The 18,907-nt window shown below is 39.1% G+C and overlaps 1 protein-coding gene across 1 annotated transcript in view; it reads right to left on the bottom strand.

The window, feature by feature from the left end:
- The window catches only part of LOC116509220 (formin-binding protein 1-like), a 70,974-nt gene that overhangs the window by 13,024 nt on the left and 39,043 nt on the right, over window positions 1-18,907 (bottom strand). The window contains 6 exon segments of the mRNA XM_032218273.1: window positions 863-972; window positions 17,469-17,487; window positions 17,489-17,588; window positions 17,591-17,644; window positions 17,647-17,668; window positions 18,580-18,726. Coding sequence (XP_032074164.1) covers window positions 863-972; window positions 17,469-17,487; window positions 17,489-17,588; window positions 17,591-17,644; window positions 17,647-17,668; window positions 18,580-18,726 — 452 coding nt within the window.

Raw genomic sequence — 18,907 nt, 5'->3', positions numbered from 1 at the left:
ATGGGTTTGCTTAATGACTGCACCATTAGCTTAGTGACTGTGTGGTTTACTTAACCATCATTGTAAAAAAAAAATGTCAGGAAAATAAGTCTGATCACACAGGTGCCTTGACTTACAACTTTAATAGCTTACACTGGATTTCCGGTCCCAATTGTGATTGCAAATCAAGGACTACCTGTATTCCCTCCCCAGATACTAATTATCTCATTTTTCTTTCCTTGTTTTTACACCCTATAATTGTCAACTTCCTGTCACTCCTGTTATCTCTTCTGCCATGTTTCTTCAAATGTTTAGATGCTGGTTATCAATTCTTTCTTTCCTTGCATTCTATTCAAACAATAAACTCCCATTTCATCACAACCAGAGGAAGATAACTGTTCACAAAGTGAAAGATGAGAGTTCCACCATCTTTTGAGGAATAAAAGGTGAGCTTTAGTGCTACATAATGGTGGACTGATATCATTCCTATGAGCCACAGTGGCGCAGTGGTTAGAGTGCAATACTGCAGCCTACTTCTGCTGACTGCAATTTGGCAGTTCAAATCTCACCAGGCTCAAGGTTGACTCGGCTTTCCATCCTTCCGAGGTTGGTAAAATGCGGAGCCAGATTGTTGGGGGCAATATGCGGACTCTGTAAACCGCTTAGAGAGGGCTGTAAAGGCTCTGTGAAGCGGTATATAAGTCTATTGCTATTCAAAGCCTATAAATGTGAATCAGACAGATCGCAACTGAGGAACCAAAATTCCAAATGCTTAGTAGGATTTATGATAAATCATCAAACGGATGCTTGAAATGAACGAGTCTCAAATCCCTAGTTACAGCAAAATAAAAATCAGCATCAAGAGTCAAAATAACGTAAATACTTTTGATCATTCTCTTTCTGCAATTCTCTGTTAAGCTCATCAATCCGCTGCTGAAGTTTTTTCCGCCTTTGTTCTGGTGGCAAGTGACTGAAATCTTCTTGGGAAGGACCCTAAAAACCAAAGAAGAGACATTTTAGAAATGGCAGCTCTCCCACTGATACTTCTGTTGGCAGTAAACCAGGGGTGGGATTTTACCAGTTCGGACTGGTTCGGGAGTATCGGTAGCTCCGAAGATCAGCTGAGAGCGAACCAGTTTGCTCCAACCTTCAGGTGGGGCCAACGTGCCTTCCCCTGTGCTATACTGACATATATTTCCTTGTTTTTTAGCCCAGGTGATTGGCGCAGCAGAGCAAATTGCCACACTTCAGCTGTTTTACTCACCTGGGCTGCAGTTCAAGGAAAGTTGTTTAGCTTTGTTTAACCCCAATGGGCGGGCGCAAAGGGTCTGCTTGGCGTATGCACGAGCGAAACGAGTCGTTACTTATAAAGCCCTGCATGGCATCGGACCTGGGTACCTGAGAGACCGCCTCCTGCCAATTACCTCCCAAAGACCGATTCAATCGCACAGGCTTGGCCTTCTCCGGATTCCATCTGCCAGCCAATGTTGGCTGGCGACCCCCCCGGGGAGGGCCTTCTCTGTTGCTGCTCCGGCCCTCTGGAACGAGCTTCCCTGTGGAGATCCGGACCCTTACTACCCTCCCGGCCTTCCGCAAAGCCACCAAGTCCTGGCTGTTCCGGCAGGCTGGGGCTGTTGAAGTATCTGGCCCCACTTCAATTGTGAATGTTGTTGTATTTTTAAATTGTTGTATTGTCTTGTATTTGTCTTATTTATCCCCTCTCCCTGTTTTATTGTAAGCCGCCCGGAGTCCTTCGGGAGTGGGCGGCATACAAAACCAATAAAACTCAAACTCAAACTTTCTCTCTCAGCAAACTGATTGTTAGAGTGGTTGAATCACACCACTGCAGTAAACCCAATAGTTCTTTGCGGAATAACAATTGAGTGAGATAGTTTTCCCACTTCAATAATGCTGAAAATTATAGATCTAGAAAATATGTACATCAAATACTGAATTTGGTATCTTGATGATCTACTCTTCTTTGCTATTCCAAAGTGATAATCAAACAATCTGCAAAGGGATATATGGATCACTATGTTCTTTCCCAATATGCTTAGAGTAGAATATGACAATATTCTTATTACAAACCACAGAACAAAATAAGCTTTAGTTATAGAAAAGGAAATGGAATTAATATATTAAGATAATTATAATGCATCTTCTTGCAATTTTGGAAATTATTTGAGGGAGGGGGGGAAAAAACCTCCAGAAATGGTATAGATTTATTAATCTATTTGCTCTAGCACCATCCAAAACGCCTAATGTACAATATGTGTTGGTTTTTCTTCAAATCATATAAATGTTTTTGCCATTTTTTTAAAAAAAGATTTCTCTAAAAGACATAAACTTAGCACCCTGATAATTATCAACAGTAAACTGGAAGCCAATCTCAGGAATGCATATTCCTTTCCCAAAATGAAGATATTTTCAACTTTAATTGTGGTTAAGCAGTACATTTGTGCCAATATCAACATAAGCAGATGTTTTACTCAGATTTGAAATGTTAATTTAACATGGGAATACTTGTATACGTTGAGAGTTTTTAAAACTGTGACTATAGTGTAGGGCAGTGATGGCTAACCTTTTCTGGACCAAGTGTCCAAAGCACGCATATGCACTCCCCCGTACATGCGCCCCGCCCCTGGTGCACGCACACATGGGCCCCTGTGCTTGTGCATACAGCTCTACGCACGTCCTTCACTTCCACCCGGGACAGATTCGACAACCAGCTGGCCAGGGGCACACACGCATGTGCGTGGGGTTGAACTGGGGCAACGGCTTGCGGGCCCACAGAGGGCCTTGCATGACACCTGTAGCACATGCTCAAAGGTTCACCATCATGGGTGTAGGGCATATACTGCAGCATTGTGCCAACAAGGTTTCCCTTTATTATTTTACTATAATAAAACTAATTTTGGTAAAGCTGGCCAGCACAAGAATGAATGCAATAGCAGTATACAGTAAGGCTATATCTACTTTGATGGTTTTTGTTGAAAATAGGTCTTCACAAATCTGTGATAAAGGTCCTTCTTTAGCCCAAAAGAGATTTCTTCTGAAGGAAAGCTATTAATCAACTTGGAAGTAGCCCATTTCAAGTTTCAATGAAACTCATTGGAATCTTCTCCAACAGAGATGATCACATGTCAAAGTTTAGCATGACCTGACAAATGCGCGCACGACAAAAGCGTGGCGACAAAACCGCGTCGAGAATACTGCGATGTCATAAACGCGCCCACAACAAGGCACCGACAAAACCGCGCCCACAAAAGTTAAGGTAAAGGTTAGGGTTAGGGTTAGGTTCAGGGTTAGATTTAGGGTTAGGTTTAGGGATAGGATTAGGGTTAGGATTAGAGTTAGGATTAGAGTTAGGGTTATTAGGTTGTTATTAGTTGTTTGTTGAAGGCGCGCTTTTGTCGGCGCGCTGTTGCCGGCGCGTTTCTCCGCGCATTTGTCGGTGAACCAAAGTTTAGATCAAAATTGATCAAAACCAAGAAAAGCAGCCCCCCAAATCTATAAACCAGCAGCCACTTCTTTTTAGCCTCTATTTCTTGTTTTCCCGCAGCACATAACAAATTAATTTCATTAGCTCCATTTTCTGAAAAGCTTGATTTGGAAACAGTTACATCATACCCCTAAATCAAATTACTTGGCATGAGTGCAGACTGAATTTAAACAGAAACCTTTTTTAAAATCTTACAAAAATTTCCCTTCCAAATCCTCCAAATATATTGAAGAGCATACAAACAATTTCTGCCACATTCAACACTGGGAACATAATTAGCAAATCCCAAGCTATAAACAAGCTGTTAACAAAGAAAAGATTCACAAATCCATTTACTTGAACACATGTGATTAACAATTTAATAAATTAACTATAGTACTCACTGGTTAATTACAAGCCAAAGAGAAATGTACGAGCCTTTATTTTAATTGGTTTAACATCTGTTTAGAGAAGCTGAACAAGGCAGCTAAATCCACTTTTCTACATAATTTTATACTAATTTTTCTAGATCAATAGTTTTACTGCAAGTATTTTTCAGGAGAGGCATTAAAGAAGAGACCCTAAATACAATATGGTAAAACATAATGATTTCATATTCTATTACATTCTATTTTTACAATTCAATTGATGTTAGCGATGTTCTTATGCCCCTTAAGAAAAACAGATTTTCTTGGGAACTTTCTACATTTAATTTTTTCTATTTTTAAATATAGCACAAAGATCACTATCATGTACAATAAAATATCCCATAAGTGCTCAAGATAGCCAAGTTCCAGAGAAATTGAATGGGATCAGGGACTGAAAAATCCAGGAATTCTTACAATGCTGCCTTCAACTGATTGCAGATAACTGCTTTCAGTACAATAAGCAACATTTGTTTCTAGCTTTTTCCACCATATATCCTTTCTACTGAATTCTGTGTAATTTTCTGTCAAAGAATTAATATCACTGTCAGAAATATCTGCAGAGATGTGTCCTTGCAGCACCGAGCTGCGTGCCCTGTCTTGTGTGTGTGTCAGGGGTGGGTTTCAACCGGTTCGCGGCGGTCCCCGCGAACCGGTTGGTCGGCAAACCCGGAAGTAAGTAACTTCTGGGAACGGCGAAGACCCGCCCACCCGCACTCCTTACCCGGTTTTGACGAGTTCTGCGCTTCCACACATGCGCAGGATGCATACAGCGCCTGCACGATCCTCCAGGAGCAGCTGGAGCATCGCACAGACGCTAGTACGCATGCGTGCACTGCGCGTGTGCACGAGGACGCCGCCGGCCCCGTTCCAACCGAACCGGTTGGAACGGGGTGAGAAACCCACCCCTGGTGTGTGTATTGTCATGTTGCACATATCCAAAAGGGGCAGAGCTTTGCAGCAAAATGTTATGTTTCCTTATTTTGACAAAAGCAGGAGGCGGCTATAGATTGTTCTTATTTATGGAAATTAAGTTTCATGCTTTGTCAATTGGAAAGATAGCCAAAATTACATTTATATCTTCCTTTTTTTTCTATTAGTCAATTTTTAAAGCAACTTCCTTTATATTCAGCAGCAGAAACGTATCAATTTTCCTGTTGATTCACAAAACTAACTAAAGCATTGTGCAGTATTATGACTGTGCACACTTAGGTTTTAACAGTTTTATTAGAATGACAATCTCTTAATATTCTTCTTTTAATCATAGTAAATTATACTCAAGCATCAGGTTTCATTTTCCACTACTTCCGTAATAGTATTCTACATCGATAGTAATTCTACTATCGATAATTCTATCTCGACATATTTCAATGTTATTTCAATTTTTTTAAAAAATTCAAATGATGTAAGTAGAACATTCACTGAAAATGGATCTTTTTTAAAAACCAAACCTGAATACAACATGCCTAGTATATGAAACTGCACTGGAAAATATGTTAAGGATTTTTTTTCTCATTTAAGTCAATTTTGCAAATAAATAAATAAATAAATCTAACTGTACGTTAATGAAAAGTATAATGGATTATTTTATCACAATTTTACCTTACTTCTAAATAATGGATGGACTCCTATGAAATGTAAGACCTCTTAGTCAAACCTAATTTTTCTCTTTTCTTCACTAAAAGCTCTTGTATGCTTCGTCCATTATCTCCAAAAATGTGAAAGCACTTTTGGGAGATGTACAAAGGGCCTCGTTTATTCGGGAATTGGATGCAGAAATAGGATTTCACCCCCAAATAATTGTAAATATTCAGTCATTCAAACAGAACAATTTTAGAACACAAAAGACCAATTTTTCCCCCCACAGACCCAATTCGTATATAATGCGCGTAATTTGTATAACAGAGTTCAAGTAAGCTGTAAGTAAAATTATTCTCATTTCATAAGGACAATGCATAAAACACATTCTACTTTACAAGAAGAATTATAGGTAAAATTACCCGTATCGTATCTGTAATACAATCCATAAAAATAGCAGGAAATTTTGTTTACATCAAGCGCAAACGAACTGTGAGACAAAATGACAAAAAAAAGTAGGCACATATCTGACTACTCAGAACAACTATGAAATGGAGAGGCTATTTCATGCTATTGTTACAAATTACAGCAGACAAATCAGCACACACGCCTTACCGTCTTCATCGACCACTGACCAGTTTAGTTGGAAACAAGAAAGAAACAGGAAATTATTTGCATGCCACCAACCAGCATTTAGGAAGATTTCTGATTGTAAAATATCCATCCAATACCAGCTAATCTGGCATTATATTATTGAGACTCAACTCCCATTAAATTAACTGGGGTTTGCTATCAAGCATACATAGTATGTATCCTCATTATGAAGTATTCTGTTCTTATGCTCATTTTTATTATCATCTAAAGCAGTGGCCCCAGTGGTGGGATTCAGCCAGTTCGCACCTATTCGGGAGAACCGGTTGTTAACTTTCTAAGCAGCTCAGAGAATTGGTTGTTGGAAGAAATCTCTGTGGTTTTTTTCCCCCACTTTACAGGGCTAATCCTGTAAGGAAGGCAGGAAGGAAACATTCTGGTGTTGTTTCTAGCCGAATCTTTATTGCCCTGCTTACAGAAACTGCCTCTCTGGTTAACCTCCATTACATTGTAACAGTTAAGGCGAAGTGCCCATCGACTTGAGTGACGTTGAGTTGGCCACACCTGCACAGTCACATGACCTCCGAGCCACACCTACCCAGCTGGTCATTAGGGCAGAGAACAACTTGCTAAATTATTTGAATCCCACCACTGAGTGGCCCCCAACCTTTTGGGCACCAGGGACCGGTTCCGTGAAGAAAGTTTTTTCCGTGAACTAGAGAGGGCGTGGTTTTGAAGGCTGCCTGCATCTTGTGGATAAAACATGCTGGCCAGAGGTGGGTTCCTATCGGTTCGCACCAGTTCGGTAGAACCGGTTCGTCAAATCTACCGAACCGGTTAGAAGAGGTTCCACCAGTGGACCCGGAAAGCAGGCCACACCTACAGAAGAGGTTCCAATTTTTTTGTAACCCACCATTAATGCTGGCATGCCGTTGACTGGTGCCAGTCCACAGACTGGAGGTTGGGGGCCCTGATCTAAAGTACTGCAATAATTATACATGGAGATTGTGGGGAGTCAGGGTTTTAAACAGAAGCAACCGCCCAACAATTCAGAAGTACAGGATAACATATAATATAAAATTAATATAATATAGTAATATAACATATTACTATTTCTACAAAAAAGCACATGGGAACTCTACATAATGCAGAAACATTTCACAATGGCAATGATCTTAATTTTAGAGTCAAAATCTATAGTATAATCTTATTTAATTTAGAAAGATTATCCAATATTTAGATAAAGCTCCCAAAATTCTGAGGCTCATATACTTCTCTAGGCTTTTTTTTAGCTAGGTTTATCCACATGGGAAAACTGAAAATTCATTCAAGTGTTTTTCTCTGTTTTTGATATGTTCAGCTATCAATAGATGGCTAAAGCTATATGTAGTTTAAGTCCATGCCTTTTTATTCAGGAAAAAAGAGTATTTGAATTATCCTGTTTGTCGTGATTCTTGATTATTTTCAATTTTTTAAAATGATAATCAAAGGGTGATGATAATATGAATTGTTGAGTTTTTAAATGTTTAGGCTTTTTGTCCAATACAGGAAATGCTATTTCAAGTCTGTATATTGATTATGTACTGATTATAATAGAATAACAGAGTTGGAAGGGAGCTTGAAGGTCTTCTAGTCCAAACCCCTGCTCAGAAGAACCTCTATAGCAGTGTTTCTCAACCTTGGCGACTTTAAGTCCTATGGACCTCAACTCCCAGTTGAGGTCCATAGGACTTAAAGAATTCTGGGAGTTGAAGTCCACAGGATTTAAAGCCGCCAAGGTTGAGAAACACTGCTCTAGAGGTTATACATGGGTGTCAAACTCAAGGCCCATGGGCTGCATCCAGCCCACAAGGTGCTTAAATCCGGCCCACGGGGCCAGCTTGGAAATATTAAAGGACCAGCCCATGGTGCCTCTGCTGGCTAAACCTGCATTTAGCCCCCTGCGGCCCCCTCTGGCCAATAAAGTGCTCAGAAGGCCATTTAGGCTGAAAACGGGGCAGAAGGTGCCTTGAGTGCCCCCCTCTGCATCCCGTTTTGGCAGTAAAGTATTGCAGGAGGTGTCTGCACCCCCCCCGGTGGAAAACTACAATGCTGATCCAGCACTAGAAAGAGATCCAGTTTGACACCCCTGGTCTATACCATTTCAGACAAATGGTTATCCAATCTCTTCTTTAAAACATCCACTGTCGGAGCATTCACAACTTCTGGAGGCGAGTTGTTCCACTGGTTAATTGTTCTAACTATCAGGAAATTTTTCTTTAGTTCTAGTTTGTTTTTCTCCTTGATGAGTTTCCAGGGATGTGCAGTCAGGGGAGGCAGAGCCTCACCACTGTCATCATGAAAATAAAAAAAATGTGAAAGGAAAAAGGCAAGAGCTGAGGTCAGGCTGAGCTAGTTGCTGCCAGAGTCACCGTGGATGACTCTGCTTAGTGCTTAACTGTTTAGAAAAGCCTCTAAAAAAGCGCCCTCTACAGGAGGCTGCAGGAGAACGACGTGCCTCGCCTACTGGTGCAACTTTGTGTGTGTGTGTGTGTGTGTGTTTGAGAGAGGGATGAGGGAAGGAAAGAGGGAGGAAGGAGGGGAAGGGAGAAGAAAAAGAAAGAAAGAAACTTATTTAGCGAAGGAGAAAAACAAACGCTGTCGCTTTAAATCAGAACTGAGCATGCTGGCTGTGGAATTCTGGGAGTTGAAGTCCACAAGTTTAAAAAAATTGCTGCCTCACCAGCCATAAAGCTCACCGCACGTCACTGTGAGTTTCCATCCATTGCTTTTTGTCTCACCTTCAGGTGTTTTGGAGAATAGGTTGACTCCCTCTTTGTGCTAGCCCCTTAGATATGGCCTATTTGGCATGAACAAACCCTTCCTAAGCTATGATACGGGACTGTATATATTTCCTTTTTATATATATAACACAAATCATTACCATTTTCCAATCAGTATGGGAGATTAGATTCTAGCCGCGATAATGAAAGGCAATGTTCTTGCAGAGATTGTCCCTTTCACTTTCAATCGTGAGTCAGGCAGCTTATTAAATAAATAAACATAAATAAATAAATATGCTCAAGACTAATGTTGCATCTGGAGAACTCTGACAGTATTATTAAATTAAATTTTATTAAATTTGGCAGCCATCGTTTTTTCAAATAGGAGTTAAATTCATCAATCTTCTCAACAGAGCCACCATGATTAAGTTAAGAGAAAGGAGAGATTGTAGATTGTGATTTTTAATGATTTACAAACTTATGAAAGATAAGTTTCTCTTACTGCCGTAATTATTATGCTAAGGGAATTTTTTTTCTCAGAATGCTGGTATATGGCTATGATTACAAAAATATAAGAATTAGATGTAATGTGAGTGCAGAATCTAGCTAAGTTTCAAAGATATAAAGGAAACCTAAGAAATATTTTATCTCTTAACTTCCTTAATTCCAACCAGACATGAGAACTCTTGCCAAATTTCCTTTTTCTTTCCTTACAAAATCTAAGTTATCTGAAAAAACTTAAAAGTGTGGAAGAATAACAAAATTATAATCCAAAGATACGTTTTTAATGAAGCCTAATCACATAATTTGTTCTAAATGAATGAACAAGGTTTTTTTGGTTCAAAATTGGCATTTTTTTTAGGATAAAGAGCAAGAATTATAGATTAAAACCAGATGCTGAATGGAAAAATGACTACATCATTGTGTTCTAATTTAAGACAAGGAAATTATAAGAAATCCATAGCCAAAAGAGAAAAAAAAAAGACCAAACTAATTCACTACAATGAGAACCTATCTAATAATTAACTAGAACTGGTTATATCTTTGGACTCTGAACTGTTTCTCTCAAGACCAACTATAAGTATATAGTGTTATCACAGGTCTGCAAAAAACATTTTTTCGAGAGCTGTTTTGGTTATTCCACATAATCTTTATGTTTTTTGGTGCGCTGAATCCGAAAATGACCTCCATTTTGTCATAGGACATCACGTTTCCTGACAATTTAGGTAACTATGTCAAATAAGGCAATACCTCAAAATAAATGGAAATAGACTTATAAAATTAAAGTTTTATTACAATATTTTCATGAAAATCCTTTTTTGAACTGAAATGAGCTCACCTACACACACTAAACTCGATTCTTCTTCCTTGTGAGGCTCCTCTTGGTGCATTTACGATTGTGCGTAGCATCTGGAATGTCTCTCTGAAGCATCCAGCAGTAGTCTGCCATCATGCTCCATTTTCCCTGGTATCTCCTTTCCATCTCTTTAATGTCTTGGTGGAATCGTTCACCTTGTTCCTCACTCACAGCTCCCAAATTTCCAGGAAAGTAGTCAAGGTGGGACTGGAGGAAATGCACTTTCAAACTCATCAGGCAACCTAAAGCTTGAAATGCTTTCAGCATTCTTCCGACGATCTTTTTGTAGTGAGGATCTTTGTTATTGCCTAAAAATTTCTGTACGACTTCTTTAAATGCAATCCACCCTTCTTTTTGAGGATCCGTCATGGTATTGACAAACTCTTGATCAACTATAAGCCTTCTAATGTCTGGTCCGACGAACACACCTTCCTTCAATTTTGCCTCCGACAGGCATGGAAACTTGGTGACCAAGTATTTGAAGCATTCTCCATCTCTTGGAAGTGATTTTACGAATTGCTTCATGAATCCCAATTTTATGTGGAGAGGTGGTAGAACTTTATGGGAAGGTAGCAAAGTTTCTCAGAGGACATTTTTTTCACCGACTTTAGCACCCTCGGCTGCCAAATCTTCTTGATCCAGTGATTTTGTCGGTCTCGACTGTCCCATAAACACAGAAAACAAGGGTATTTGGTATACACAGCTTGTTGCCCGAGCAGCATGCACAAGACCTTCAAGTCCCCACACACTTGCCAACCATGGTCTTCATATTTAAGTTTATGAAGAACCAATTCCAAGTTCTCATAGATTTCCTTCAAGTGTACGGAATGACCTACAGGTATGGAAGCGTAAAAACCATTGTGGAGTAAAACTGCTTTGAGACTTCTTTTTGAAATATCTATAAAAAGACGTCATTGCTCTGAATCATATTGGATTTTAAATTGACCCATCAGACCTTTGATATCGATGCAATAAACCAACTTGTCTTCCTGGGTGAAGTAAGGAACGAACTCCTTTTTACAATGTCTGAACCATGAAGATAACACTCCTGACAACAATAAATTCCTGCTTTTCAGCCTTGATCCGAGTAACTCAGCAGCATCTTTGGGAAGATTCAAGCTTCTTACCAAATCGTTCATCTCCTCCTGAGAAAACAATTTTGGTCTTGTATCATTTTCAAAGTCAGAACTTGATTCGTCATCTGGTTAAGATATGACTTCACCTTCATCAGAGCTAGGTATCTCTTCCAAGGTAGCAGGGGGCTTGGGTACTGGTATATCTGTGCCATGGGGGATGGGACAAGTTGCTGAATGAAGATTGGGGTATGAAATGGAATGCTTCCATTTGGAATTAAACCTCGCATCGCATCGCATGAACGAAAGTAACAGTCATCACTATGGTTCTTTTGCTCTCGCCATACCATAGGAATCTCGTAATGGAAATATTTAATTACCCTTGAACCAGTTTCGGAGGTCCTCAACACACCGTTTGCACACTTTATGAGGCGCCCAAACTTTATCTTTATCTTGATCTCCAATTTTTAGTCCAAAGTGTGCAAAGTATACTTTTTTCACAAAGTCTGTAATATTCTGCTGTTGCTTCAACACTGTATATTCACCACAGATGAAACAGAAACTGTCTGGCAAATTAATACACTTTCGCGGAGCCATAACATAACGGTTGAAGAATGACGAGCTAACATGAATTGCGATGAAAAAGTGTGAACAGCCTAGAACCAAGAACCTGATGATGATTCGTGCACAAGTGTGGCATGCAGGAGAGAGCAGCTCTGTGTCTGTACACGAGACGTCACAGTGCTGGCCACGCCCTCTGCACTGACTGGAGATGCTGCTATCTGTCCTGTGTCTCACTCCCACTGGATTCTTCAGGAAAGATTAACCCCTTCTACCATTAAAAGCAAAGACTTAAAACTTGCTTAGCTTATGTATATATTGCTGACCATCAGATTTACAGTGCTATGTTTTTTTTTTACATAATTCGGACAAACCCTTTAAGGTTTTTTTGGCATCTTATATCTTAAATGCACTTATGTGAATTAATTAATAGTAATTTGGACTTTAAACTTGGTTAAAAACCCATAATAAAAAATACCAAAAATTAAAAAAATAATGATAAATTTAAAGACAATTTTGCATGTTGTGGCAAATCATGACGTCGAGAAGCTTTTTCAATATTTTATGTTTTTTCAGCACACCAAAACACATGGAAATTAGATGAAAATAATCAAACAGATTTTTAGTCACAGACCGGTGATTCCTCTGTACATGCAGTGTGTGTATAGGGGGAGGGGGGAATTCATTACATTTCTGGTTATCTACACTCAGTATTAGATTCCTACATATATGAAATAATTTTTCTCAGAGTAAATGATCTAATGTTAGTTCATTTGTTATGGAAAAATAAATGCTGATTGGCGATTACTTCTCCCTTAGAACAAACTCCATTTGCAGAATATGTCAGTATAAATTAGTAAGAACACTTCCTGAACTGCACTCGTAATAGTAATCCATAAAATGACTGAACAAACACATCCTTCAAGAAATAACAGTAAATTACCCCTAGAGTGAAGAACACTGCATTTAAATATTATTTAGATGTGCATTATACACTAAAATGAAGAGAGAGTTGTGTTTTATGTGTGTGTGAATGATTAAAATGCAGAGTCTTTTAAAAATGAAAATATGTTTCCCAGAAACTAACATTTTAAGATATCCTATTACAATCAATAATCTGAAAAATTAAAGCGCTTGCTGATATCCAAGGTGTCATAAAATGGGTTTAATATTCCTTATACAAGAATCAGAATATACTTAGAAATATATACACTGATTATGAACCAGAGTCAGTTCATGGGCTGTCAAGGCTAGATTCAAATTAACATGGAAGTCAATATACATGTAGTCCTCCACTTATGACTATAAACGAGCCCCAATTTATGTTGCTAAATGAGACAACTGTTAAGTGAGTTTTACCTCTTGAGAGACCGCCTCCTGCCAATTACCTCCTCGAGACCCATTAGATCTCATAGATTAGGCCTCCTCCGAGTGCCATCCGCCAGCCAGTGCCGGCTGGCCACTACGCGGAGGAGAGCCTTTTCAGTAGCAGCTCCGACCCTTTGGAACGATCTCCCCGTGGAGATTCGTACCCTCACCACCCTCCAGACCTTCCACGCAGCCCTCAAGATCTGGCTATCCCGTCAGGCCTGGGGGTAAAGATTATAATTCGCCCCCACCCGAATGCTGAATGAATGTTGCTTATTTTTTAATTACATGTTATGTTATATGTCATTGTATGTATCCCCTCCCATATAAGTTGTTAGCCGCCCTGAGTCCCCTCAGGGAAAAGGGCGGCCTATAAATAAACTTATTCTAATTCTATTCTAATTCTAATTCTACCTCATTTTACAACCTTTGTTGCCAGTTGTTAAGTGAATCACTGCAGTTGTTAAGTTAGTACAGTTATTAAGTGAATTTGGCTTCCCCATTGACTTTGCTTTTCAGAAGGTTGCAAAAGATGTTCACGCAATTCCCCAGACACTGCAACCGTCATAAATATGAACCAGTTGTCAAGCATCCCAACTGTGATCACCTGACCATGGGGATGCTGCAACGGTTGTGTGATAGTTATGTCACTTTTTTCAGTGATGTTGTAACTTCGAACAGTCACTAAATGAACTGTTGTTACGTCGAGGACTACTTGTAATTCTGAACTTGTGCCTAATCACTTTACAATGACAAATATTTGAGGAGAGGCACCTGGTAGAAAAACATCTTTCTGACTAGACCACAGCTTGGGAAGTTCATAGTGAAATATAGGATCCACTGTTCATGTATGGTGCAGAGCAGAAAAATATTGGTGTTCAATCATAAAGGACTGGTCTCTACTAAAATGCAAAATGAGCCTGCAGAGAAACTATATTAGGATGACATTTTTATTAGTAGCAATTAAAAAAAGCAAAGACCTTGGAACAGATCCAACAGCCTTGCTTAGACTTTCTAGAGAATGGGCCAAGGGGAAATACGTCATCAGATATGCCATGCATAGCTTCTTGGAAGAAGGTTGGAATGAAAGAATTATAAAATAAATACCTGCCTTTCCTCATAATTATTTATCATAAACATCTGAATTAAGTATGTGTAGCTGTCAGAATGACTTTTTTAAATCCCTCAGAAAAGCTAGACATCCTTTGTCTAGTTTTTCTGAAAACTCAGCAAACAAGAAAGTAATTGGCCTTTTAAAAAACCCCAAACAATTATCTCACTTCTCTTTCCTTACCAACAATTTCTAGTTCCCAATGCTATATTAATATTAATGCCAATATTAAGTACACTCAGGAAACAATGAGAACATGCACTCAGCATCTTCTTTGTAATGCCATCAGAGTCAGCTATTTCTAATGTTAACATTCATCGTGGAGCTAAGCAAAACTTTTGCACACAACATGAAATTAAGCGACATGGTTGTTGATAGCACCACTGCCGGTAGAAAACTCACGATGGTGGAAGGTACTACGAAAGCCACATAAAAGCACACCATAGCGCCATCATGCACCTACACAATCTCATACAACTTACCCCTCTTTTGAGGTTTTTGAAAGAAGGTATTCTGGGCCTCCCTGTCTTTATTTCATTCATGCAATAATGCATTTGTTCAATGGATGTGGGATACTGGGAACCATTAGAAGTACTGGATGTGTATAAACTATTAGGGGTAAGAGGTGGGGACTGTGGCTAATATAGAAAGAAAGGAAGAGACAAGGAAAACATTCAAAGTGATGACAATTCTGCCTTCTCCTTTCAATACAGAAACAAATGATGGGTTGGATCCAGAGGAACAGAATTCTGCAAACTGAATGCTCCCACAACTGGATAGAAGGAGAGATTTTAACCAAAGACCTCTACTTCTTAAACCTGTAATAACTATCCTTTCACAAATAGAGATTGGGTTCCACCACAAAACCGCGGTGGACTAAAGCGCGCTCGACGAAAGCGTGTATGTGACGTCATCACAGCATGACGAAAACATCGCGCTGTGAGTGGTAAATTTAAAATTAAAGCAAAAACCTTACCCTAACCCCCCCAAACCTAACCCTAAACCTAACCCTTAACCTAACCCTAACCCTAACCCAACCTTAACCTAACGCTAAACCTAATGCTAACCCTTAACCTAACCCTAAACCTAACCCTAACGCGTAACGTAACCCTAAACCTAACCCCCCTTAACCAACCCTAACCCTAACCCTTACCTTTATGAATCGGCTTGCTTTAATTTTATTTTAATTTAATTTATTTTTAATTTTTTTCGTCGCGCTGCTGATGACATCACGTACGCGCTTTCGTCGGCGCGCTTTAGTGGACCGCGGTTTTGACGGGTCACGAAAGATTGGAGGGCTTTAAAAATAGCATGAAAGGTCGAACTGGAGGTGGGGAGAGGGAACAGTTGAAAACAATCTTCTTTCACATTACATAGCCTCCATTGCACAATTCATTCACTTTAGGGAATGGAAAAAAAAAAATCTTCCATTTCAGCACACTAGTTCTGGATCCAAGCCCATATCACTGCATATTTTCATCATTATAATTATCAGCATCAAAATGTATCATCATAACACTTGTATCATAACACAAATAACTGAAAATATTTCAGGCATCACAAAGCATCACAAAATGACGAAGACGTCAAGTTGAGGTTACAAGCATTTCAAAATCACAGTGAAATCTACCCGTTTGGGCCAACTCAAAAATACGCCAATAAATTTCAGTCATAAAAGGAAGTGCTACATACAATAGGGATTTTGTCTATATATGTAATGTATTACATTTGCTTCTTGCTGTGAAAAAAATGAAAGTAAAGCCTTATTTTATCCCAAATTTTGATGCCCATTTTAATGATACATGAAACCAGTGGCTTAAACTACTAATAGAAAACACCATGTAGTTAGAAATTACAATTACATTCTTTCATTTAAAGCAGGCGTGTCCAACCTTTTAGCTTGCCTCGACTGCAACGAGTGAAGAGGAATTGTCTTGGGCGCCATATAATATAATAGTTAATTTATATAAATGCACATAATGATGTTAAAATTATACAATATTGTAGGCTGCATATTATTAGCTGCCCAGGACAGCTCACGGGTGGGGCACACCTGGACTAAAGTAATTTTTTTCTGCATAAATTTCCCATACAATCCACCACAGTTCAATGAAAAGAAGAAAAATAAAACATTGTTATGCTCATTGCTTGTCCCAATGGCAACAATATCCACAGTTATAGGGTCAACAGACTTAATATTGCTAGTTTTTCATACTTCAAAAGCAATTAACCCTAACTTCCATTTGAACCTTCAGGTCAGCTGCTTCTCAACACTATTCACTTTTTCCCAAGTTTGATCTTATAAACATGAAGCCATCCATCCTCAACAAAGCTTCCCCAGGATAAACAAGGCTTAAATAAACTATATTCCTAATTGTACTATATTTATCATGTAAATTGAACATGGCACGACATAACCGTGAACGTCAAAAGCGCACCGACAAAACCGCGGCGCTAAAACCGCGATGTCAAAAGCGCACCGACAACAGCGCACCGACAGAAGCACGATTTAAGTTAAGGTAAGGTTTAGGGTTAGGTTTAGGTTTAGGGTTAGGTTTAGGGTTATGTTACAGCGCGCTTCTGTCGGCGCGCTTCAGCGCTCATTCGTCTCCGCGGTTTTGGCGGCGTGGTTTTGTCACCGCGCTTTAGTCACACGCGCTTTTCTCGTACGCGCATTTGTGGTGGAACCATATTGAAAACCTTAAACAGATTTTGCTTATTAATCTCTCTTCAGTCCACCAGAACACTTCGATTTCAACAAGTACAATTCCTCATGGATAGCAAAATATTGCACGCTCTAACAGTTTAGCAACAACCACAGAGGCTGCCATAACTGTTCAGATTAGCTACAGGAATTTCTGGCCAAGTCACTGTGTGGTATACACAATAATTTTAAAATTACAGGGCAATTTCAGTTATCTATAATCCTAATCAGTCACAGTATATGCTTTTGGCTTGCTGGAACTCAACTGCTGGAATTCCATAGTTGAATTATATAGGGATGGGAGTTCATAATAGCTCTTATACTCTGGAACATTGCTAGAACCTAGTTTCTAAAATGAACAGTTTTTCCCCTACAATCAGAGTCAACAAGAATCAATCTGATTACTCTGTTGAAAAAGGCAACAGTTAATCACTGAATTATAATCTTGAATGTGCATAGATTTTGATTTTTTTTTTACCTTTGGTTTCTTTCCAAAGCCAGAGTTTCCCCTTAGCCTTGCCCACAGTGGTTTTTGCATCGATTTTCATTCCTTCCTGTTTTGGGGTACTGATCGTTCCATCAGAAACAGTTCTATAATGTGTTGACTATAATCTTCAAATGGGAAATCTCCAGGAGGTTCAAAGCCAGACTTAAGGAGTCTATTACAATTTGAGAATCCTTTAATGGGAGAAATAGACACAGTTAATTGGCTTAATATCACATTTAACTAATATTGCACTTAAAGGCTACCAATCAAATTTTTTTTACCAGGTTCGCTGGCTGGGGAATTCTGGGACTTGAAGTCCAGACATCTTCAAGTTGCCAAGGTTGAGAAACACTGCATTATCATTCAGGCTCAATTGCTAGCAACATTCTTAAGGAAATTATAGTTGTACACTTAAAATCAAGTTCTACAAGATTAAAATTATGCATTGATTGGCACCCAGGTTTAATATTCTCCTTTTTGGGATAAGTTAAAATATTAAGGCTGGTTTTCTTTTTCAAACAGGCAATATTAAATAGCCACAGTGCTTGGAGACATAAAAATGAAATGCTATATATGAAACATGCTAACTGGCTGCAATACAATGAGTTCCACTTTCTGCCACTTCTTAGATCAACAAAAATGTTGGGAAGAGAGAGAGAGGAGAGTTATTAATTTCATGGAAAAAAACATATGGGACTGACTATATTTTGCTTTATGGGACCTAAGCTGCGTTGAGTAAGCTTGACCAGCATAGCAATAGTAATAGCAGTTAGACTTATATACCGCTTCATAGGACTTTCAGCCCTCTCTAAGCAGTTTACAGAGTCAGCATATCGCCCCCAACATCCAGGTCCTCATTTTACCCACCTCGGAAGAATGGAAGGCTGAGTCAACCTTGAGCCACTGAGATTAGACCGCCGAACTGCAGATAGCAGTCAGCTGAAGTGGCCTGCAGTACTGCACCCTAACCACTGCGCCACCTCGGCTCATAGGCTCTAGTCTAGTTACGATAGAATGTGATTGTAATCTGCAAGACTAGATTTACTTCCATAGCAATGTGCTTAATACTAGCATTGAATTATGTAGAACAAATTTAACTTACTCTGCGATCATCGACTGATTTGGCTGCAGCGATCATTCCTTCTAAACATTTTGAGACTATTGGAATAACTTTCCGCTCAGAATCTGCAAATCCTTTATAACATTCACTAAGTTTGATGGTTCGTCGCTCATCCATTTCTTGAAGGTGCTAAGTAATAAAGAGAGTCTGAACATCTTTATAGTAACATTCCAAAATAGAGTGGAACATTGTCCTCCCTATAATTATCATTTGTACAATTTGTGGTGTTTTAATGAAACGTTAATGAACTAAATATACTAAATAATATAAATGTATTATTAGTGGATCATTATTTAACCCAACTCATTTC

The sequence above is a fragment of the Thamnophis elegans genome, chromosome 5, assembly GCF_009769535.1.
Source record: "Thamnophis elegans isolate rThaEle1 chromosome 5, rThaEle1.pri, whole genome shotgun sequence".
Classification (NCBI taxonomy): Eukaryota; Metazoa; Chordata; class Lepidosauria; order Squamata; family Colubridae; genus Thamnophis; species Thamnophis elegans.
Note: the sequence above shows the minus strand (reverse complement) of the source record. Positions and strands in the feature narration are given on the sequence as shown.